The 23,150-nt window shown below is 41.9% G+C and overlaps 1 protein-coding gene across 3 annotated transcripts in view; it reads left to right on the top strand.

The window, feature by feature from the left end:
- The first annotated feature begins 622 nt into the window (after window positions 1-622).
- The window catches only part of IGF2BP3 (insulin like growth factor 2 mRNA binding protein 3), a 110,954-nt gene continuing 88,426 nt past the window's right edge, over window positions 623-23,150 (top strand). Inside the window, exons 1-3 of one of the 3 annotated variants that reach the window (XM_038128091.1) lie at window positions 623-759; window positions 1,313-1,534; window positions 2,797-2,857. In XM_038128091.1, the coding sequence (XP_037984019.1) occupies window positions 1,360-1,534; window positions 2,797-2,857 (236 nt within the window). In that variant the 5' untranslated portion in view covers window positions 623-759; window positions 1,313-1,359. The other 2 variants (XM_038128093.1, XM_038128092.1) reach the window with 2 other exon arrangements.

Below are 23,150 nucleotides of genomic sequence, written 5' to 3'. Positions count from 1 at the left end.
ATCATCCCCCAACTCTCCTCCACCCCTTTGTCTTTTTTTTTTTTTTCCCTTTTCCCTCTTCCCCTCTTTCTCCTTTCCGTAAGACTCAGCGCAAGGGGCACCGCGAGTAATGCGGGATCATTACCATATGGGGCTCCTCCGGGGCTGGAGGGACCCCCCGCCCCCGCCCCGCAGCCCCCCAGCACGCAGCCGCGGCGGCGCTGCGCGGGAGCGGATCCCGCTCTCTCGCCGGCCGCCTCCCCCCGCCATCGCACCCCCTCTTTTTCCTCTCTCTTTTCCTCCTCCCCCCAACCCATACTGCCGGGGAGCGGGATCGCCCAGGCACGACCCCGATGAATAATCCCCACCGCCTGGCACGGCGGGGGAGGAGCGGGACGGGGGGCGGGCATTGCGGTGCCTTTTCCCCTCCCTCGCCGGGATCACACCCCGCTCACACGGGGGGAGGTGCGGCCGCCCAGCCGTTTTTGGGCGGAGGGGGTGCGCAGAGTGAACTCCCCCCGCGGAAGGGCAGAGGCGGCGCAGACCGGAGCCCACCCAACTCCGGTTTCCATTTCCCCCGCCCTTCGGCCCTCTCTAAACTTGTCCTGTCCTGTCCAGCCTCCCCCCACCCCTCTCCCCGTCCTTCACCCCAGCCATCCTCCTCCTCCGTGAGTGTGTGTGCGCCCCATCCACTCGCTAATTGAAGAGCTGGGATTCCTCACGTGAGAAGTTGATTTGTAGTTTGAACACGTGGCTCATTCAAAAAGCCGGAATATTCAAGTAATTTTTTTCTCTCTCTCCGTCCTTCCCTCCCCCTCCCCTTCTCTCTCGCTCTCTTCTCTCTCTCTCTCTCTTTTTTTTTTTTTTTTTTTTTTTTTTTTTTTTTTTTTTAATACGGAGAGGCGGCGCCTGCATGCACGTAGTGTGACATTTTCATAGTCCGCCTGCTGCTGCCAAAGGGGCTTGGGGGCAAGACAAAAAAAGTAGTTTTTTTTTTCCCCTCCCCTCCTCCTTTTCCTCTTCTCAGCCCGCCATCCGCGGCCCCGGCGCTGGGTGTTTCCCCCGTGCCCCCCATGCGCCCGGGTAGCACGGCAGGCACTTAGGGCTCCCGTTTGGCCACGCTTTTTTTTTTTTTTTTTTCTTTTTTTTTTCCTTTTTTTTTTTTTTTTTTTTTTTTTTTTTTTTTTTTACCCCGAGAGAGAGAGAGAGGGAGGGACACAAGCTGCAGATCTGATTTTTTTTTTTCCCCTCTCCCTGTCTCTCTCTCTCGCTCTCTCCTTCCTCCATCGCATTTTGTTTTATTTCCCCCTTCCTCCCCACCTCCTCTCGCAAGACGAGGGTTGCAGCCCGCGGTGCGCGCCTCCCCGAGCCGCCAGGAAGATGAACAAGCTCTACATCGGCAACCTCGGCGAGAACGTCAGCCCTCTCGACCTGGAAAGTCTCTTTAAGGACTCCAAGATACCCTTCTCGGGCCAGTTCCTGGTGAAGACGGGGTACGCCTTCGTGGACTGCCCCGACGAGAGCTGGGCCATGAAGGCCATCGAGGCACTTTCAGGTGAGCGGCCCCTTCCACCACCCCCGCCCTCTCCCCGCAGCCCCGACGGCTCCCGCCTCTCGAGCTCTTCCGCGGCCGCGGAGCGGCTGCAGCGGCGGCCTGGGCCGCGCCGCTGGTCTGGGGGGTGCTGAGGGGGGCCGGGGGGGTTCCTGTTCCCTCCGCCCTCAGGTGAGGTGGGAACTGTTTTTTCCCGAGCACGGCCGGAGCCGCCCGGCCTTCCCGTGGAGCCTTGGCGCGGGGCTTACGCGGCGGCGGCCCCCGGGAGTGGCCGGGGAGGGGCGGGAGCCTGGGCCCAGGGACCCGCGGCGCGGCGGTTCCCATGTTTTTCCAAGCCCTACGGCCAGCCCTGCCCGCCCGGGGGCCCTCGCTGCATTGGGGCGGGGGTTGGCGGGGGGAGGCGGTGAGTGCAGTGAGGCGGAGGCGGGCTGCGGGCGCGAAGCCCTGCGCGGGGCAGCGGCTGCACACACCCCCCCGGGCGCAGCTGGACTCCCCCGCAGCCCCTCGCAGGGGCCGCCTCCCCCCGGAGCGGGCTGAGGCTCCTTTCGGCTCGGCTTAGGCCGCGGGGCTGGGGGCGAGCCGCAGAATTGCTCCAAACTTGGGAGGGGGCAGCCCTGCCTGCCCCCCCGCCCCGCGCTGCCCTGCTATTTATTTCGGTTTCTCTTCGCTGCTCTCACGCACCCATCACCGCCTCCAGCAGCGCCGGCTCCCGGCCCGACATCCTGTTTTTGTGTGCTTAAAAAAAAAAAAAAAAATTTCGCGTGAAGCGGCTTTGCGGAGGTCTGCCGAGAGAGGCTGCCTCGGAGGAGATGGGCTCAGGTCTGCTGGGAGAGGCTGCTTCGGAGGAGATGGGCTCGGGCTGCGCTCCGCGCCTCCCTTCGGCTCCCTTCCCGCCCGCTTCCGCGCGGAAAATCGCTCGAAGTTGGCGGCACGGGGGGTGGCGGAGCCCCCGCTCCCCCTCCCCGAGACGGGGCCGAGCCCGGCTCCCGCACACGGCGTTTCGCGGGCTGTTCGCAGCGCGGGGCGGGGGAAGGGGCCCCGCCGAGGGCAGCGCGGCTCCCCCGCGGCAGCGGCGCGGCCCCGGGCGCCGGGCTCTGCCGCCTTCCCGGGCGCCGCGGCCCCGCTCCGCCGCTGCCCGGGCTGCCGATGAATGGGCTAACGTGTTGCGCTCCCGTTTCCTGCTTCGCACCCCTGCGAGCCCGCTCCTGGAGACGGGGACGCACAGCCGCGCTCGAATATTTTCCCCTTTCTGTTTATCTCGGCAGGTAAAGTGGAGCTGCATGGGAAACTCATAGAAGTTGAACATTCGGTCCCGAAAAGACAAAGGTAATTTATTTTTATCCACACCCCCCAGCCCCCCCTCCCCGCACCGCCCCTTGCCCTTAGTTATCCAGTGAGAAGCAATTTGAAAAATGCTTAGGTTTGTGTTTCTCTTCCCTGTAGTAAATGGACCGCTTTCTTAAACCCACAGGCGTGCACTCAGTGCGGTCCGAGAGGTTTTCTAGAATCACCCCATGTATTTATAATGTAGTGTCTTGGCCGGGCAGCATTGGTACTATTTAATTTATTTTTTTATAAAGGCACTTTTCTGTGGGAGACGCAAATTATTATGGTCTGATGGGAAATGATTGTGTAGATTTTAAAATTTAAAGTTCCCTGAGAAGAGTTAAAATCTGTGTGCTAGCAGGAAATGAAATGTGGTGTTGTGCACTGTATAACGGGCAAGCACGTGAACTCTGCTTCAGCAACAAAAAGCACCTTGTAAATACACTGGTGGTTATATTTTTTTGATCCTGCCATGTTGGAATCTGCAGCATTTTACAGGCACATAGTAGAAGTCTCATCTGTATTTGAGAGGATTTTATCATCGCTATTTTGAGCTGGTCTATAGAAGCAGCAGGAGGAGGATTCCTTCCCAGTAAGGACAGGATTTATGCATCTTTAATTTCTAAACATACGTTTAATTTTTGCAAAGCAGTAATTTTGTTGGGCCTCACGTAAAGAAGCAATATTTGCAATAAAGCAGTAGTATTTTTATGCTGCCTATAGCAATTCAGCCTGCTTCTTTCACAAATATTTATATGATAGAAAACCTGGCATGCACTAGAGAGTAAAAAAAAAAAAAAAAAATAGATCAAACTTTCCACGTGCTTGTTCCTGCACTCCATTATTCAATCTGGGAAGTATGTCTGTCTGTGAAACTTTATTATAGGGGACTTCTACTATTTCAGGATTATTTTTAAAATTGCAGACTTTTTAAGATAGTAGATTGGAAAAGATGGTTTATCTGTTTCGACGGGCATTGTATCATGGTATTTTGAGAATTAGAAGTTTGATCATCTGTTCAGTGTTAGAAGAAAGCTTCACTTGAGAAAGTATGGAGGCTTTTTTGCTCTAGTTAAGGAAAGGGGTAATCCCTCTCTGGACAAATTCATTGCATGTGACTCTTTATGGTTGAATTTGTTTGACACTTTTAATTGAAAATTAAAATGGTGTACGTGCTCTTTCTCCTTTAATATGCAATGCATATAGTTTTGAGTTACAGTAGCCTGCATTTAATAGATTTTGTATAGAAAAATACTGTTGTAGATGGAATATACTTTCAGATTTAAGAAGAAAATTCCATGGGACATATAAAAATTGATGATTTCCTATTAGTCTATTTAATTTACTCTTGCACTTGTTAATCTTAAGCTTGTACAAAGAGCATTCTATTTATGCTTTTGAAAATAAATTCATTACACTCATATAATGGTAAATTTAAAATCACTGGTGCTTCCCAACTTTTTTTTTTGTTTGTTTTAAAAATCATTGTTTAATGTGTTTTAAAGCATTTTTTTCTGTTCTTTCAGCTGCCAGCTGAAATGGTGTAAAAGTCCATTCTTTGTATTGGGTACTGTGTCCTATTTGTGAATTAGCAATTATCAGAAACATTTATCTGTCTGTAACTTGTTGAAAAGGATTCTGCACTGAACTTCAAGCACTTTTCTAGGCATGCGTTGCCTGCATATAGGCATATTGAAAAAATTGCAGATGTAATTTTATCAGCATACCCGTGTTGCTTCTCCCAAAGCCCTTATTTGTTGAAACACTGTTTCATCGTGCATTATCTTGTTGGAATGCATTAGATATAGTTCAGATTTATACTACTGTTTAACAGAAAATTAAATTGTATTTCTCACGACTGTACTTCCTTCCCCTTTGTTTCTGCTCCCCCTCTCCCAAAATCTAACATAGAGAACCACTTAAAATTCATCCAGTGGCCTCCATAAGTAATAGTGACTCTCTTGTTCCTTTTATAGATGACTAATTTTTTTTTTTGGAGGGTGGGGAGTGTGTCAAAAAAATTGGAGACTTTTTTTCCCTTCTTTTTCTAAACCTTGCTTACTGGGCGCATATTCAGAGTTGTTAGTTACGTGTAAAAGCGCAGTTTTCAAATGTTGAGTATTGTTGGTGAAAGTGGTTGAGGTGGTTTCAAAGTAACTTATTTGAAGTCTTTGTATCATTTTGCAGCAGGGAAAGGTGTAGGAGCAGCTGGGGTGTGGCGGGGGGTGTTGCTCGCCAGGCCCACCCAGTGTGTTTGCGTGCTGTAAGGCCGGGAAGCGCTTCCCAAAGAGCCCCCTGCTCTCCAGCAGGCGAGATATGGCTGGAGAAGTGACGCCATTAAAAAAAAAAAAGTGGATGCGTCAAGTCCGTCTTTCAGCATGAGAATACAATTAATAGTTTGGTCAAATTACTACTTCGTAAGAGCAAAAGTTGTTTTGTAGTGCAACGGAATTATTCAATACATTGTATTGACCTCTGCTGCTTTGAGGCTGCTTCATGGAGACTCCTAACTCCCCTCCTCACAGCTTCCTTAAACACGATTTTATGGGGGTTTCTGTTGTTTTATTTTTAATTTTTTTTTTTTTTTAAACTAGAGTGTGTACATTATTGCTCACAAAGGTAGTTTGTGGGTATCCTTTTCCAGAGACAGCTGAGGTGCACAAGAGGAAAGGGTAAGGGTTTGGTAATCCATATCCTTGTCACATAAAGGAAGGTCAAGAGGTGGTGTCAGCTAGGGTTGCCATAAAGTTGAGCTGAATCTGGAAGACATGGAGTGTGCCTGGCTTGCTATTCAGGGCGAAATTCTTGGGCCCAGTAGTCACTGCATTCCAGCCTTTGCTGGATCTTCTGATTTGAAGTGGGCACACCCAGGTTTGCAAAATTGCCTTCCTACCTGCTGTGGAAGGAAGTAAGGAGAGAGGCTGTGTGTGGCTTTCCTCCCCCCACACCACTTCCCTGGAAGTATTTAAAAACAGACCAGGAGATAGGCTGTGGTTGAAAAAAGAGCCCTGGTCAAGGTTTTCTTGATGGAAGGGTGGGGAATTACTTTGGGGGAGGTGCAAAGCATTTAATAAGCTCAGGAGCAGATTCCTGACTTACTATTGAAATCTCAAGGGAATGCCAAAGGAATGCAGCATTTCTGCATTCAGACCCCTTGGTGTGGAAGAAGGCTACTGCAATATTGAAGGGTTTAGGTCACTTCATGCAAAAGTTAAGAGGAGGCATTGTAATGATTTTTGACTGCAGTCGCACTCAGCGAGGGAAGGCAGGGCACCATTAGTCACATCCACCACTTGGATGAGTTTTCTCCTGGGGAAGCGGCAGTGCAGGAGGAGGACGGTGGCTGCCCATGGCGTACGTGGAACTTGTGGTGCGAGGCTTTGGGCACTACCTCGCCGCAATCCAAGAGCAGCTGGTATCTCACAAGGCGATGTAGGCTGCAATCTGATTATTCAAATGGCCCTGATGTCACTTGTGCGTAATGAGGGGGGAGGGCAGGTGCTAACTCCGGGCACCTGGGGATGTGCTTGGCGCAGCCTCTGGGCCTCACGTCCAGGTGGGCTTCTCACCCAGTCCCGATCCACTCTGCCTGCTCCTGGGGCCCTCAGGTACCTAAAATGCTCCCCAACACCTCAGTTGTGCTAATGACGAGGTGTTTTTCCAGTTGGAAAGTTAATTATTTTTTCCCCCCACCTCTAGGGCTCTTTGTTGAGAAAATAAATTCGCTGTGTCTCTCCTGGGGGATTTGTTTGGGAAAGGGAGCAGGAGAAGAGGGTAACAGAGCTGCACCTTGTAGGTAATGCTGCTCTATAGGGGAGCGATGGCCTGCCAGCTGGGCTTCACCTCTGATGCTGAGGTGTCCAAAGGCTGATTTGAGGAAAACAGGCCCCAAGTTCCTCTTATGCAGCCACCTGTGTTCCACAGTGACCATTAGATGGGACCTGGATTGTGCTGCTAATTTCCAGCATAATGAGGGTTTGTGTCCCATTTGCACAGGAAAGTGGGAAATGGTTTTGTGAAGCTAAAGTATGCATGGTGCCTGCAATGGTCATAGTTACTAAAAAGAAATAGTGGCATTGATTTTTAGTTTTGCTTCTGTAAATATCAAGTAGGTAGAAATATGCTGAAAGAAGACATGTTAGAAAATACGCCATTTCTTAGCTGTGTCTGCTCTCTTTTCTGTGTGCAAACTTAGTGTTTTTGACAGTGCAGGGCCAAAACTTCACATAGTGATTAAAAATTTTTATTCCATTTCCACATTTGTCTTTGCTGATACAAACAGAATATTTTTTTTGTTTTAATTGTTGAAATTTTACAACTGGAGTGGAAACACCACTTGTGATTATTCCTATACAGACAATGAGTTGTTATGACAAAACCAGATAATCTTCACCAACCGTGCTGTTACATTGTGGGAAATTTAGTTTTTATAGTTCCTCATGCTGTTTGATCATTAATTAAGAAATAACCCCTTCTTGCTACAGTTTTTAAAAATCAGGTGGAACACAAGAAACACAGCTGTAAATGTGTGTCCTGAAAGGTTGGTGCTGTTCTCGTTTTGCTCACTTGCCTTTACAGAAGGTACCTTGAGAAATGTACTTGTAGTGGACTTTAAATTGTGCATAGATATGGTAAATTTTAAAGGAGTGGAATGAAAAATAACATTTTGGAAGTGTAATTCAAGGGTAGTAAAAATATGATCAGGAAATATTTAAGATTTTTTTTTAATTTCTCCTTTTTTTCCCTTCAAGCATGGGGTAATAATATTTCCACATTTTTGAGACCTTAAAGGTGGCATTTTTATAAAATAGGGCTGTGTTCATTTCAGTCACTCTTTTAAGTGCAGAGCATAGGACTCTACAGTGCTGGAGTCCTTTTATGGCTTCTGGCTAGCTACTGGGTGGACTTCAAATGCTTAGTTTTGACCTGAAAAATTTAAAATGGCCTGAGATTTACCTACCTAACAGCAAATGTGATGCTTCCCATAATGCCTGTGAGAGAGGGACTCAGACAGAATTAAAATACACCTAATACTTAGCCATGAACAGGGCTAGCCCTTCAGGGAGCCTCATAAAAAAGATTCTTTGCTCCTTGAACCTGTTCCTCTCCTTAGGGTCATCTCACCTTTAAGTATTTTATGGTCCTGGGATTTTGGTAAAAAGTACATAGTGGCATGGACCACAGCTAAAGACACTCTTTCTTCTGGTGAGTTCATCCTTACATGAGCCCAGTGAGATAGGCACAAGACGACATTGATGTGGGACCTTTTTTCTTGCAATTTAAGAATAAAATTTGTTATTGGAATTTGATTGTTCAGAATCAGTAAATGGACAGAGAGCACCTGCAAAAATGGAATGCTCCAAAATCTAAGTGCAGATGACAACTTCATAATTTGTATATAGAAGGGGATGGATTAGAAAGTTTGAATAGGTTTGATATATTTAGGAATATCAAAGTGCTTTATGTAGTTTGAGAGTGCTTCAAGACCATTATATTTTAAGGCACTTTTATTTTCATATGCAAAATGTCTATCTCCACGTTTGTCCATTCTTCATCTCTAATGATGCAGAATATAGAATGATGTAAAGTTATATGCTAATTGCTGTTGAAAGGTAAGATAAAACCATAACTTTCTGCTATTTTGTCTAGAATCATGATGGAATCAAATACTTGGGCATTATTTTTTAGTTTTAGTCTCAGGCTTCCATACTTTTTCCTTTCTTTTTTTTTCCTGGGCATGTCAAATGTAGGCACTTGAATTCCTTTTCACCCTGCATCTTTGCTGAGTGAGTGTTGTCTCTGCTGTCCAAATGAGGACAATATCTTGGATGTGCCATCCAAAAATCTTCCTGTGTGTCTGTGTTTGGGGTATGCTGGGGAGACTAGTTAGTCCAGTGCTTGCTGGTTGCTACCCAGCCTCTCTGGGCATGTCTGTCCATCTGGATACTTCAGTGATAGTTGTTCCTTGTCATCAACTGGAATATGTGATTTGGCTTTGAAAAATTTCTGTGTGGGAGCAAGAGCTCCCGTGTTTTTGTGGTAAGTATAAAAAAATGATAATTTTGTATTATCTCCTGGTTTTGCTTCTTTCCAGATCTGCAATATTGGTTTGTGAGTGTGTTTTCAAAGATGGATATTTTTAACAGAGAAGAAAATCTTGATATATATATATATATATATATCTTGATATTTATATATATATAAATCTTGTCATGGGACACTTAGCTAATGAAGTGTATATTAATCAATATTAATTGACCCTAGTAAACCTTAAAAAACTGTATGTGTAAAGGCACTAAAAAGAGCAGAGCCAAAAAAGGTGGTTTTCCATTTTTTTTCTGCCAGTGCATTGAAATTTCAAAATGAAAAATTACAATATTAATTGTTGTTTTGCTGACTTGTATTACTGTGACAGCTGGCACAAGAGGAACCTATAGTATAAAATGTCTCCTGTTCAACAGAGCCCCAGCAGCCATGTGCTTCCCCTATAGCCTGCCTCTCCATTGTGCAGGGGAATCAGCATCTACTCAAACTGTCCTTTTGCAGGGCTGAATGAATGAAAAACTGCCACTAACATGCAAAATGAGGTGCTCTGTGCTTTTAATTAAGTTAAAATTTAGATAAGATCACAAATAAAGAGTCAAAGAAGGATCTGACTCTTCTTGGGTATGGGGCTAAGTACAGAAATGAAAACGCCTTGAAATAGAGGATCTTCAGCTGGGAAGGGCTTTACTCCATTTTAAATTTTTTGGTGTCTTGATTATCTTGTGGCTGTAGCCTCTGCATTATTTCTCACCAATCAGTAGTTTCTAAGAGAATGTATATGTATATGTGTGTCTGTGTGTGTGTGTGTGTATATATATAGCCACATATGCATTTTAAAAGATTGTATTACCATAAAATAATTTGCAGTTTAAGAAGGGACCAGCTAAAAATATCTGTAGAATTTATAAAAATAGTAAGGTTGGGGGGTTTTTTGGGTTGTTCTTTTTTTCATAGTACCAGTACCCTTGAACACAACTGGAGCTGAATGTTCACTTTTGAAAGATTAACTTTCATGCTCAGCTGAACTTTAGGAATGTTATTTTAAAATATGTAGTCTACACCATGTGTCGAATACATTTTTCCTTTTTGAAAGTATAAGTGTTCTATTGTTTTGGTAAATTGTTTTCTAATTTTTAAATGTTAAATGTACACGTTCTATATGTTTTCCCTCAAAAATGGAGCTCACTTCACCTTAATGGAACCTTAAAAATTGTAGTGCAGAAATCAGAATTCCCAATAAAGGGAACTCTAGTGTGTGTGAACAAAAATTTCTGTTGGAAAAAATAATAAGCTTAAGTTATTAGTTGGATTTACAGTTACTTATTTTCCTGAAATTTCACATTAAAGAGCAGTCAGAGATGGAGTAAAAACCTTGTTGGGCTTGGATTTGGAATTATTCATTAAATATCTAGCATGCATTGATCAAGGTCGGGTCCTAATTTTCTAGGAACAATCAGGGCAGGAGGGCTGGCTAGGAGCAAGGGGAGGGGTGAGGCAATCCCTGTCTCGGGTGAGTTGTGCTGTGCGGGTGCTCCGCACGGCTTTCACCCCAGGGCCTGATCCTGCACTCTCTCTGCCCCCTCTCCCTTGCCATCAGAGGGAATCCTGAATCCCCAGAGTGCAGCAGGGAGACTCCTGGGAAACAGAGTTTACAAAATTGAAAGGGAAAATGCATGTATCTAGCAAAGGCAAAAGACACCAGTTGGTTGTTTGTTTGTTTGGGTTTTTTAAACAGTAGTTCTAAAGCAATTACAGAAAAGATAACCCAGAAATTCATTTTTGGTGATAGAGTGGATTGTTTGGTTTATATGCATTGGGGAAATTCTTTGCGATGGTGGCTTCCTAGTTATCATGGAAGAATAGTTCAATTTTTCCTCCTACATCTAAAATAAAAATTTCAAAGAAGAGTCTTTTTAGGACGGTGCTTGGAAAACATAATTTGTGAGATGCTAGAAGAATTTAGGCAGTAGTTTAACCTATGACAATAGATATATTTATAATGTAAATATTATCCTTTTTTAATATGAATTCTGTTATACATGCTTTAAATGATTTTCTGGTGAAAGTTTGGTGGCAAACTTGTGCAGGCAATGGCTAGGGGAAAAAATTGTCTATCTTGGACTATTGCAGCTAATTTAGAAATAATTTTTCAAGTGACTTTGTGAACTGTACACCAGCTTGCGCAGGCTCCCCTCGCCATTGAGCTGCTAGTTTGTTAGAGTTCTGTGCTTCTGTGCTGTAGAGAGCACCGGGGTCTTTCCTACCAAGGCAACAGGATTCCTGAATGAACCACATGTTTCTTCACGGAAAACCAGCGCTCTGGTGTACAGAGGGAGCTGTTCACCAGGGTCAAGCGGGAGGGATTTGATGCTAAGTGTCTCTTAGCAGTATCGATCTCAGTGGGTGCTGGTGCTGATCAGCAGCAAGAGCTCTCACACAGTGAGATGTGTGTTAATAGGAGCTTGATTATTTAAACAAGTTCTAGATGGTGGTGGGCAGCAGCCTAACTCGGTGTTATGCTAACCAAAAGTGTTAAAACTTGCCGTTGCTGATCAGGAGGCACTACTACTAACCCGAGAGAAGCGCTGCAGTATCTCAGTATTTGTTTGTCACCTGATGGTATGAATTTTCTACATGCACAGAAACTTTTAACATAGGATGAGAAATAATTAAGAAATGGACAGCTCTTATTGTTGGTTTTTTAAAAAAAATACTATGTAGTCATTACTAAATTTCTTTTCAGAGTTTAATTCTGGAACTCAGTAGGAGTGGTGTAAAATTGTTTTTGTCCTGCTAATACTAGTTCATTTGAAGATCAATGCTTGTTCTGCTAAAATACTTTAAAAAAATCTGCCCCCTAAAGCAATCAAACACCCCACATTGTTGTAATAGTCAAAAAGTAGAGGATACTTTTTAATCAAGTACTAAGATTTTTTTCCTCAGTGATGGTCTGAGTCCTAATAGCAAATGGTGAGTTCCTGTTTTATTTGATGCCTTGCTCAGGGTTGCTGTTTATTGTATTTATTTAGAATATATTATATACCTCTATTCACAATTTTTTTTTTTTCTGTCATGAACTTGAGAGAGGATTTTTATAAATAATGTGATTTCTACCCATTCTTTTGCACTGGCTAGTCTTAAACAAGAAGTGATTGTTGACATGTAAATATGTCCCAAATTCTGCATTCAACATAGAAATGGTAAGCTTTAGATAAAAGTGGTGTACACACCCTTTGTACAACTGGACTTTATGACAATTGTTCAATTGAACTCAAAGCACGAGCAGAATTGTGTTTAACCTATTTATAGTTGAAGCTACCAATTTTTCTTGAAAGTAGTCTTGGGAAAAGAGTTTGAAGACTTGTCATTAACTGAAGTCTTGAAATTATAAGGATTGCTCTACCTTTGTGTTTGACTAGCTTTGCTCAAATCACAGAATTTCATTCACTGGCCACGGTTGGGTTTTGCCTGCCTCTGTGGCAAATAATAAGCTTATGTATATTGCTTTTCTTCCTGGCCCGTGGGCTCACGTCACCTGATCCACAGAGTTCACCCAGAATGACTGTTACTGGTTTTGCACATGCTAAGCTCAGCATCTTAACGTGAAACTGAGACTTCTGTTCAGATCCAGCACCACACATGTGATTATTTCTGTCTCCTGCTGTATAGCAGTGCTGTGCTTGGTGCTGGAACTCTTCAAAAAATGGTTTTTCAAATGAAAGTTGAAGTTAAGATTAACTTTTTAAGCTAGAGACTGCTGGTAGAAATCACATGTGATTTTGTATTCCAGAAAGCCTCTCTTTGACATAGTTCACACTTGTGACACTGGATGTATCATTTCGGGTGGTACCTTTGGGAGAAAAGGGCAGTACAAGTTAAAAAAGAAGGGCAAAGCATGGAAAAGTCTGTCCAAAACTCAACCATGTTTTACCACGATGAAAGCCTGCAAATTCCAGGGGAACAAATGGCATTAGAGCAGTGATAGTTTTCTGGAGGTGGCTGTGGTGTGTCACTTATCTGTTAAGACTGGGGCGAGATAAGGAGAGGTTGGCCTGGTTTGGGGGGGCTGAGGAGGTGTCCTGATCTCTCTTCCCTCTAACATTGAGCTCTGTGAACTTCCTTGGCTCTCTGTGTATAACGTGAATGTGGTTGTGAAGCACTAAAGCATGTTTTTGAGGTTTGGAGGAGGAGGCAGTGATGGCTTTGTTTTGGGGTTTTTGGTAGTTCGGGTTCTGGTTGTTACTGGTAGTTTTGTCTCATTGCATAGTCCAGCTCTAGGCACGAAGCTGGTGCCAGCATCGTTTGAAATAAGCTGAATTTTTGGGGGATGATGGTGGGGAGTAAAGATGAACAAGAAGTAGTGTTAGCAAAAAGTGGTTAGTAACCCCCAAAGAAGGATGACTTATATCTGTGGTTAAATACCTTACAACACCACAGTCTTCCTTGAGTTTTTTTTTATATTTGCTATTTTAACTTTCTCCAGGTCTTTAAAAAAATGTTCTAAAATCCTCAGTTGTTGGGTATATCTAGATCCAGGTGGAATGGCTGAATTTAGAAGCTTTGAGAGGTGTATTTAAACTATGCTAAACCGTGCTCTCAGGTAAAAGCAACTCAGTCTGTTTGTGGGAGCAAGTACCACCTAATTTGGGTATCTCTGTTTATGAATCAGTACCATTTGATTGTAAAAATAAGATAGTAATTACTGTCTTTTGTGATAATAAGTTTGCACATCTGTATACAAACTAAATTCAAACTAATTATCTGCTAAATAATTTATTAAATGCGGTCAAAATTATCATCTTCGTTCATGTGAACTTTGCTCATAATCTTAATTTAAATACTCAGCAAAATGCCATGTGTTTAAAAAACTGCAACTTGCTAAATGTAAATAATCTTGATGTTAATGATGATTAACTTATAAATTATACTTATGATTTAACTGGTTAGCTGTAGCATGATATAAGCCTTTTCTCTTCTTTAAAAGTAACTAATCAAAAATTACAATTTTGCTTAGTTTAATGTGAAGTGAACTAAAACAATGTCAATGTTAAATGCTATGTAAAGTGTGTACTTTCCAGTGCAGAAATGTAAACTCTATGTTTTGTTCTCTGGTCGTGGCAGCATATTCAATCTACAATGACAGTGAAAAAGTCAGTGCTGTCTGTGATATTCATCCTCAAAACCTGGTGTTGTATCCTGTTTTCTGTGAAAAATAAATTTTAAAAAAGTGAAATTATTTGCAAGGTGATGAAATTATCCTGTAATTGCTATATATACCACTACCTAAAGTCAGGGTGGATTTTTTAATAGTATTACTGATGTGGAGGAAATTAATGTATATTAACTGTAAAGATTGCTAAAGAAACTACACTGACACCTCTTGTATACAAACAATTTTTCAGAATAACTTCCCTTTGAAAGAAATTGTAGAATTGAAATGTTGCGTAATTTAAAGTCAGTGAACAATTGAATTTTAGTTGTTGACTTTTCCAGTTGAACAGAATGAAATGATACTCTAAGGCTTTAATCAAGCCCTGGTATGAAAGCTCAGGGATTGCTTTCATATATTATACTATGTAAGCCTGTGTGCACTAATCAAAGCTGCTATGACAAAAGCACAGAAGATTGTTTTGGTAATTCTTAAAAATGAAGTTTAATGCAAGATATAATTAACAGCATTTCTATTAAGTCAATATAAAATATTGCAAGAGACTCTACACACAATCTGTGATGCTTTAACTATGGCAGTACAAATTATTTACTGTGCATGAGGATTTACTAGTGTAACAACTTCTTAAAATATGTCAATTAAATAATTATTTTTTCACTTACCAGTCTTTAGATCACACCTTAATGTAAAAAATATTGCTTATGTGTGCAAAATGTGTCTCTTTAGTTCCATGTACCAGCTGAAGGATTACACATTCTATACATCAAGGGTATAAAATTTTTTGATGGGAGACTGTGCAGGTCTTCTAAATAACATGTTACATTTTTCTGAAAGTATAGCTATGAAATAATTTCATTGGTGGTCCTCTCTCCACAAATTATTTGTGCACGTGAATGGCATTGAATTTGTGGAGGAGAATTCTTCAGAAAAAATTACTGAAAAAGTGAAAATAATGTTTGGAAGCCATCCACCAAATTTGTTTCTCTTTGCAAGTAACAAATAATAGAAGTAAGAAGTAACAGAAATACAGAAGAAGCAAAGGCATTTGAAAAAGAAATTTCTGTATCCATTGACACTCAGCATAAAAATGACAAGTCAAACAGCAGAGTTGTTACTTCTGATGACTTTTGGGTATTGCCAGGGCAAGAGAAAGGAAGGAAAGCTGTTTGGTGGTGATAGTGCAAACTCTAAGGGTTCTAGCACTCTGCTAGTGAAGGTGCTATATCTCATCTGATTTAGGTCACTTAATCAGTTTAAGACCACGTGGAATTGCCACTAGTGAGGGACAGCACTCGAGTGCTCTTCTTGCTGGTATTCCATTAGTTGAACTAAGTGTATCAGTGAAATGATGACTAGAGCATCAAAGTGAGAATTGGTATCCGTGCAGTCTTGGCTACAACGTGCATCAATTTATACTTTAAAAGTTTGTTTTAAACTTGTGTTAATAAGGCTTATTGTACTGAAACTATTGAGACAGAAGAACTCACTTATTTTAAAGGTAATGGGAAATGTACAGTAAACTTGAAATGTCTGATGTAAAGCTGGTGGAGTATTCCACTTTTTTTCCTGTTAGTGTGGTCTAGAAGATTTAGAAGAAACAGTTTGTCTTTCCAGCGCTTTTAAAATTTTTCCTGATTTGTCTTGAGATTGAAAGGTAGAAATTATTTTTAATTAAAAAAAAAAAAGAGTTTTGTTGTGTGAGCAAATTACCTGCAGGTCATTGTTAGGCTTTGTTGGAACATCAGATGATGAGCATAGTATCTTTCAAATGCTCAATTATCACGTCAGTCTAAACTGTCCTCTTGCAAAGTTGATTAATATATGTATTTCTGAAAAAGAGGAATAAAAATAGAAGTTTCAGTGTGGATGCAGAGGGAAAGACATGTGTGCATGTGCACACGCGCACACACACACTCTCTAAATGCTTTGAGTGGTTCTAAACACTGGAAAGAGCCTGAAACCTGTGGCTGTACATTTGGAAGTGTTGATTTGCTCTGTGCATTTGTTAATTTTACTTTTAGTTTATTTTGTTCTTTTAAGCACGAGGACTAGTAATATTTTTAGATATTATCATATATACAGTTGCCTAAATGAAGAAGTTTGCCCTTGTTGCTATCCTTTTATATAGTGGAAGAGACTTGAAAATGTCAGGGAGCCAGTATGGTAGCTGAAGTTCACATATGCACTTAAAACCAGACTAAGAGGATGTTTCACTTATTCTTGTTATAGCTTATAAGCTTTTGGAAATTAGATGGTGTTTTCAGCAGCATGAGTGTTTGTGTTTCCATTTTCTAGACCCCACAGGGATCTTTGTTTACTGAGATTCTTTTTTAGGAATTGGACATTAATTTGCATCAGTTTTTGCAGAATAGCCTGAGAAAGGCAGCAAACAGGCTTTTCTTTAAAAATTGCATGTGTGGGGTGGAACAGTGAAATGGTGGTCGAGTGGGATGAGTCCCTCAACTACCCTAATGCCACGCTCAGTTTAAATTCTGAAATAGCTTGTTCTCAACCTGAATGCTTTAAATTTGATATTTGATAGTAAAGAAAAAAAAAGTAGCAAATGCTGAGATTGTGTATCAGGGGTCTTGGAATTAAATAAGTGTATAGGAGGAGCAACTCTTGCTATTTTGTTTCCCCTCCACTCCCTCCCCCCTCACCACAACTGAATTTGTTTAATCTGGAGCGTACAGTGAACTCAAATTGAGTATGAGCAACTGTAGTTTCACTTAAGTGTGACCTGAAGGAGACCAAAATAGGTTGGACTCCCTGTCTATCGCTGTGGTGTAAGGAATCTGGGAAGCATTTCCGATGTTCTCTGTGCACACAGCTCGTGGTTGAGCAGTTGGTCTCAGCAGCATGGTGGCTACTGAATTCGTCTACGAGTGCTGCTAATTTTATTTGGATATTTCAGTCTGAGAAGAGTGAATCACTGAGTTATTGTTAGATGAGATCTAATCTGGTGCCATACCTCCCATACCAAAAAAAAGTTGCCAAAATTTTACATAGTATGTGCTATGAGTTACTTATTTCCATTGAATTTCTAACTGGTTTGCAAACTCTTGCTGAGTAAGAGATGGTAGTAGGGTAGAGGTGCAAAATAAAAGCACTGTGAGGCTTTACCCAGCAGCTACTTAGAACAAAGTATCTTGTTGGGTTTTTAATTATTGCAGTCCAGGTATCTTTTTTTGCTTCAGAAATGACTCTGAAGTATCCTTCACCATTCCTTTTGCTGCTTGGGTTCTTTGATGGGAGCTGTATTTGCTGTAAATTACAAAAAAAAAAAAAAAAAAAGAATTTTGAATTTTTTTTTGTATTCTACTGCTCCCTAGCCCCTTGTGTGGCCACATACTGCAGGGGAACCCTATGCAAATTTCAGTCTGGGGCTGCTTCTTACAGCTGATGTAGATTTTCATAGCTGGTTCATAATGGAAGCAGTGACTGCTCCAAGTAGCAGAGCCCTGTGGGCACGGGGAAAACAGGTGATGGGAGAGAAGAAGCCTTTGGCTATTTTGGTGGCTGAAGAAAACAAGGGATGGGGAGAAGTAAGATAAAAGCTGAGTGCAGTGTTCCATTAAGGATATTAAGTAAACAAAATATTTTTGCATGTGTAGAAGTCTTTTTGCTTTTAAAGATGATTATTTTCAATCTTTTATGCACCTCATGAGTGTTTTCACTTTTATCCACATCCCAGTTAGTTGCGTGGTGAGAGAATAAATGGCAAGTGACCATAACTTGAAAAAGTTTGGTGAACAAAATCAGCTCCATAGTACAGTTGTTTAAGGAATAGAGACCCCTGCTCAGTGGAGGAGGGAAAGAGAATGTGACATGTAGAAAAAACAACATACACCCCCACCCCACCCCAAAAAGAGGGAGAGGAACCAAACAAAACCAACCCAACAATAAATGTCACAAGCCACAAAGGCAGGCCCATTTTGCTGAAGGACATTAAAACTTCCCATTAGATGTACAGCAGTGTTTAATTCTTTACTAAAATATATATATATATATATATATATCCTAACAGCCTTTTCTGTTAACAACACCTGAAAAATGAAATGTTTTTTCATTTTTTAATGAGAAATTCAACATTAATATGGTGATGGCAGAATCTTCAGAATTTTCTTTTAAAAATGCCTTTATGGTCCACTCAAGGGAATTCACAAATAATTAATATAAGCTTCTAGTCTAATTAGAGATGTGAAGAATTGTTGGGCTAAAATCCAAAAGCAGATGATAACAGGTGAGAACCTACTATCCAGGTAATCCACATAAACACAAGAGCTACAGCTGGGCTTACAGCTTGCCTGTTTTACATGATGTGACTTGGATGTGCCCATATAAATCTTCTGGCTGTACTTGTGGAGCCATCAGTCCATTCACAAAGCTGCAGATTCTTTCAGAGTGTGCGAGTTCCTCGTGCCAGGAGAGCGCAGCTCGGTGGGCCGGCGGCTTTGGGCGCGGAGCTGCGCGGCTGTGCTGGCCCCGTGCGCGGCTCTCTGCCGGCTCGCCCCGGGGAGAGGTAGTAAACAAACCCCATGTTTTGCAGGCAGTGGTAGGAAATTTGATCGTCAGCGCAGAGGGATCTGTGAGGTAATCCAAGAGTCATATTTTCATTCTGAATGCTGAGATAATGCACCTCTCCAAAGCGGCCGCTTTGCTGGGCTGTACGTGCAAGATGAAAGGGGAAAAGTGTAGTTAGGAGCCAACTATTATGTCTTGCATGACCTTTGAGAAAAAATTTTCTTTGTCTGAATTTTATGGAAAATCCTTATTCTGAGTGGTAGTACAGACTGCTTTTAAATCTGGGTCTGGGATTAAATGAGTCAACACAAAGAGAAGTATTGCTGCAGTTTGCCTGTGGTTTAGCCAAGTTTTGTCCCCTTCAATTGCTGAATTGGGTCTGAAATTGGAGCAATAACGTTTCCTCTTCAAGTATTGTGCTGACCAAATCAGTGTGTAGAAATAAAAAGCGGTGGTGTTTCTTAACTAGTCAGTATTTGAAACCCTCCTCCTTTCTTCTTCTAGGTAAGTTGAAGATGAACTGGATGTTTCACAAGCTAGTGGCTTGATTTGACAAAATGTAGTAATATTGCCATCAGGGTGCCTTGTAACATATACTAGAAGTTAAATACCTTTTAATATAAGTGATACAAACACCTCTGTTTATGAGTTAACTGAACCTGAGTTTGTTTTTGAAAGAAATTCAGAGTACCTTCATTTTAGGTAGGAAGTGACCCTTTGGTTTTGTATTTATCAGAACTACTTTTTAGGTAAAAGCACATTGAGATATAAAACTGCATGAGTATATGCATACAGAATTTTACAGATAAAGATGGCTTAGAATGTTCATTCAATAAGCTTTTATTGAATGGAATTACTGCTGTTTGTGAGGTACTTTCAGGAATGAAATGTGAACAATTTAGGGGTGAAAAGATTGCTTAAGTCCAAGAAATTTCAGTGTGAATAGGGGGGGCAGGCAGAGACTGCAGCACCTCTTGCAGGACAAGCAAGCCACTCCAGTGGCTCAGTCTGTATCATTACCTCCATTTACCATAAAGAAAATAATGACAATTCCCCCTCCCACACCCTGTAACTAGAAAATTACTGTTTTTTCCCCCAACCACACTGATCTGAATTGAGAGTTAAGGATTATTTATTTTGTCCTGTAAATTTGGCTTTTTTTTTTCTTTCTCCCCACTAGAAGAGCATTAAAAACACTGATTCACTCTGTTGTGCCCAAGCATCAGCTACTTGAAGCAATCTGAGGGGGAGAAACTAATGAACTCTGTGTGGGGGTAGCTTTTGTGTGGGATTTTCCCTGCCTGTTTTCGTTTTGCTGGCTGCAGAGTAAACAATAAGACACCTCTTTCCCTTCCCCTATAAATTCAGTTGATTACCAGCAGTTTTCCATTTGGATAGAAGGGTTGCTAACTTTGTTCCTATGGCTGTTCCTGTCAGGACTTTTTATACAGAACTCGTTTCTTACCGTATGGCGTTACCCATACTCCATGGAAGGTTTTTTGCTGTGTGGTGTTTTTTTAACATTTCATCTCCAGCTGTCTATGTTCAGTTTGGGTTGTCAGTGAAGTAAGGCTGAGAACTGACAATTTTTGTGCCATTCTTTGGAGCTCAGAGAGAAGAGGGGTTGTTTTGGTGAGTGGGTTTGCAGTGGCATCACGTGTAGCTGTCAGAGCTGGGGCACCATAAGCTGGGAGGCAGTGCTGGGGGGTAATGGCACACTCTGCACCTGTGGTGTGACTTGTTCCAGGTAACCAGCATGCCAGTACAGACCTAGAACGCAGGAAATGAACAAGCATTTGCTCTTTGCATGTTCTTAAGAGTGGCAAAGGTAGACCATTTGCTTTCTATCCCATAGGTATTGAGTTCAAACAGTTGAATGGACTAAGATTGTCGATGTTCACTTGATCTGCTTTCAAACATGTTTAAGTCTTTTTCCATAGGCTCTTGTTTGAAAGGAGTATATTTGTGCTCTGTGGGTTTAAGGCATTAATGTTGTGTGTAGTTCATATGGCTGCTGAAATAAGAGACCATTAAGTGGTGTTATTGTTGAGAAATGGGAATTAAGGAGTAGGAGGCAGTATGTCTCTGGGGGGGAGGGAGGAGGGTGAGAAGGGGTCTGGTGATAGTGTAGGTACAACTGTGTGTAAGTGCAGTCACTTTGATACTTGCATTTGTTTCCCTCTGAAATTTGTTTCCCTCTGTAAAACTTTGACACATCTGTGAGATATATAAAAAAATGTGACTGTGAGCATGATACTTTATTGTTCTTTGCTTATAATTGTCTATCTTCTCTTGTTTAAAATTATTTTCCCCTACGGGGGGGTGCAATCTGATGTGATTTGCCTTTGCTAAGTGTCATATAAAATATAGAGTGGGATTGTATTAGTGAAAGTGTATAGTGAGATTTAATACAGGGATGCAAAAATAGACAATTTTGACACCCTTTTAACTAAAGGGGAACTTGATCTATTGAAGGAAAAAATCCTGGTGTATATATTGAGGGCAGAGAGAGAATGAAAGGGTGTGCATAAAAATAATGAAGAAGAAAAGCCACAATTTCAGCATTTTCTTTCTCCCACCACCCTCTTCCTAAGACATATTTAGTATTGTTTCATATGTGTGGAGGGTTCTTGTGGGTTGGGAGCAACGGGTGTCCCTGTGCATGTTTGTTCTGTGTATTGATGTAAGAGAGGTGACCTCTTGAGAGATCACTAAAATGGCTTTTAGTAAATTATCCATTTTTATGGCACTTTGCCCTTTCTGTCTCTGCACACACGTGTAGCACAAATATGCTGCTTGCCTGGTGAAAGGGCACAATGGTGGCTGCTTGTTTTACTTGCTTTCAGTGTTGCAGAGATATTTGTGTCCCCCTAATATGAAGCTCCAGAAGAAATATGTTGGCATATGGATGTCAGCAGTGGCTTAAAGTAACTGAATTCTCTTACCTGGATAGTACCTGAAAAGAAGAATCAGAATGTGTGCAATTCCTCTTTAAGGAAAGTAAATTATTGCCAAACAATTGCTTATGGACTAACCTTGTACAGAAACCAGAGAAGTCTCTTTTCTTACCCAAACCACTTTTTATTGGGTATCTTTGAAAAAGAAAAATGAGTGGGAATAGCTGTTCACATGCTGTGAACGTAAGTAGCTTTCCAAAACCTTAGTATTATACAGAGCACAAACTTAATTTGCCCAGACTTTTTTTTTTTTTTCAGCTGACATCTATTTGCAATGCTTATTTAGAATGGGAGAAATGAATTAAGAAATCTGCTTAAACTGGAAAAAGTACGTACACAAGGCTTACGTGAGCCACATTGATGAGAGGTGCGGGCAGGGTTTTACTAATAATTTAAGACTAGATGGGCTAAATATTGAATGAAACTAGTGTAATAAAATACCTTCATGGGATGAGAAAGGACTGGGTTTTTATTTTTACCCACTTGGTGTGAGTGCAAGTAGTCATGAAGTAATAAAACTTGAGATTATTTCAAAGCAGAACATTACAAAACCCTCTGTAGGGTTCCGCTGCCTGGGATAAGAAAGCTGTAGAATCTTTGCATATTTTTACTTTCTGGAGGAAACAGGGTTATGAGGAAGATTGAAAGCATCCTAAAAGGGCTAACTGCCTGAGAAGGGAGTGTTTTTCCAGGAAGATCCTCTATACTTTTCTCTTTCCTTTCCCCACCTATTGTGTGGCATTTTGATCCTGTGCAAAAGAGTGCTTGCTGAAGTCAGAACGCGTCCTCGTGGAAGCAGTTGCTGCTCTGTTAAATTCAGTCAGGACTTGTCAGCTTCGTCCCTTACCCTTTGCTACACTTTTGCATTTGGTTTGGGATTTTTCTTGAGTTTGAGAGCCGGTTTTCTGCGGGCTCACGCGCAGGCAGCAGAGCGGGTGCCTGCGAAATCCCTGGAATCACTCGTGCTGCCCTGCCCGGGAGAGAGCGGGAGGAGCGATCTCCGAGCAGGAGCTGCATCCGCAAGTCCTGGCAGCACGTGGGAGACGATCGCTCTCTGCTCGTTCTGCTCCTGCGAGCTCAAAAAAACAGCTAGGTCATTTCTAGCTCTACTTCCTGCGGGTAGAGGGGGAAAGAGGTACAAGAATTGTGGACTTGTAGGCATTCTTAAGGAATGTATTAGGACTTCTTCGACAGGGGCTAATAGCAAATGAAATGGCAAAATCTCAAATGTGTCCATGATCTCTTATGCTGGTTCTGTGTGATTCCTCTCTTGGCCATGCAAAACTCTATTCAGTTATTTTTTTCCCCCCAGGCTAATTGCAATACAGAAATACTGAAAAAAAAAAAAAATTCACACGCATCAGTAAGCACCAAATTTCAAACTTGTGTGCTAGGTGACAAGTTAAAATCACTTGCAGCCAAGAAACTGATTATGAAGGTGCCAATAGCTCCAAATTAAATGGTGTGTTTATAGCTACTATTGTACTTTTGAAGTGACTTTTCAGTTTTGTACAATAGGTGTCTCACTATTGCCATAAATTGAGGTGCACAACAGGACTGTACCTGTTTTGTACTTTACTTGCCATTTTCTTTTGCT

Source organism: Motacilla alba, chromosome 2, assembly GCF_015832195.1.
Source record: "Motacilla alba alba isolate MOTALB_02 chromosome 2, Motacilla_alba_V1.0_pri, whole genome shotgun sequence".
NCBI classification, from domain to species: Eukaryota; Metazoa; Chordata; class Aves; order Passeriformes; family Motacillidae; genus Motacilla; species Motacilla alba.
This window is presented reverse-complemented; position numbering and strand designations above follow the sequence as displayed.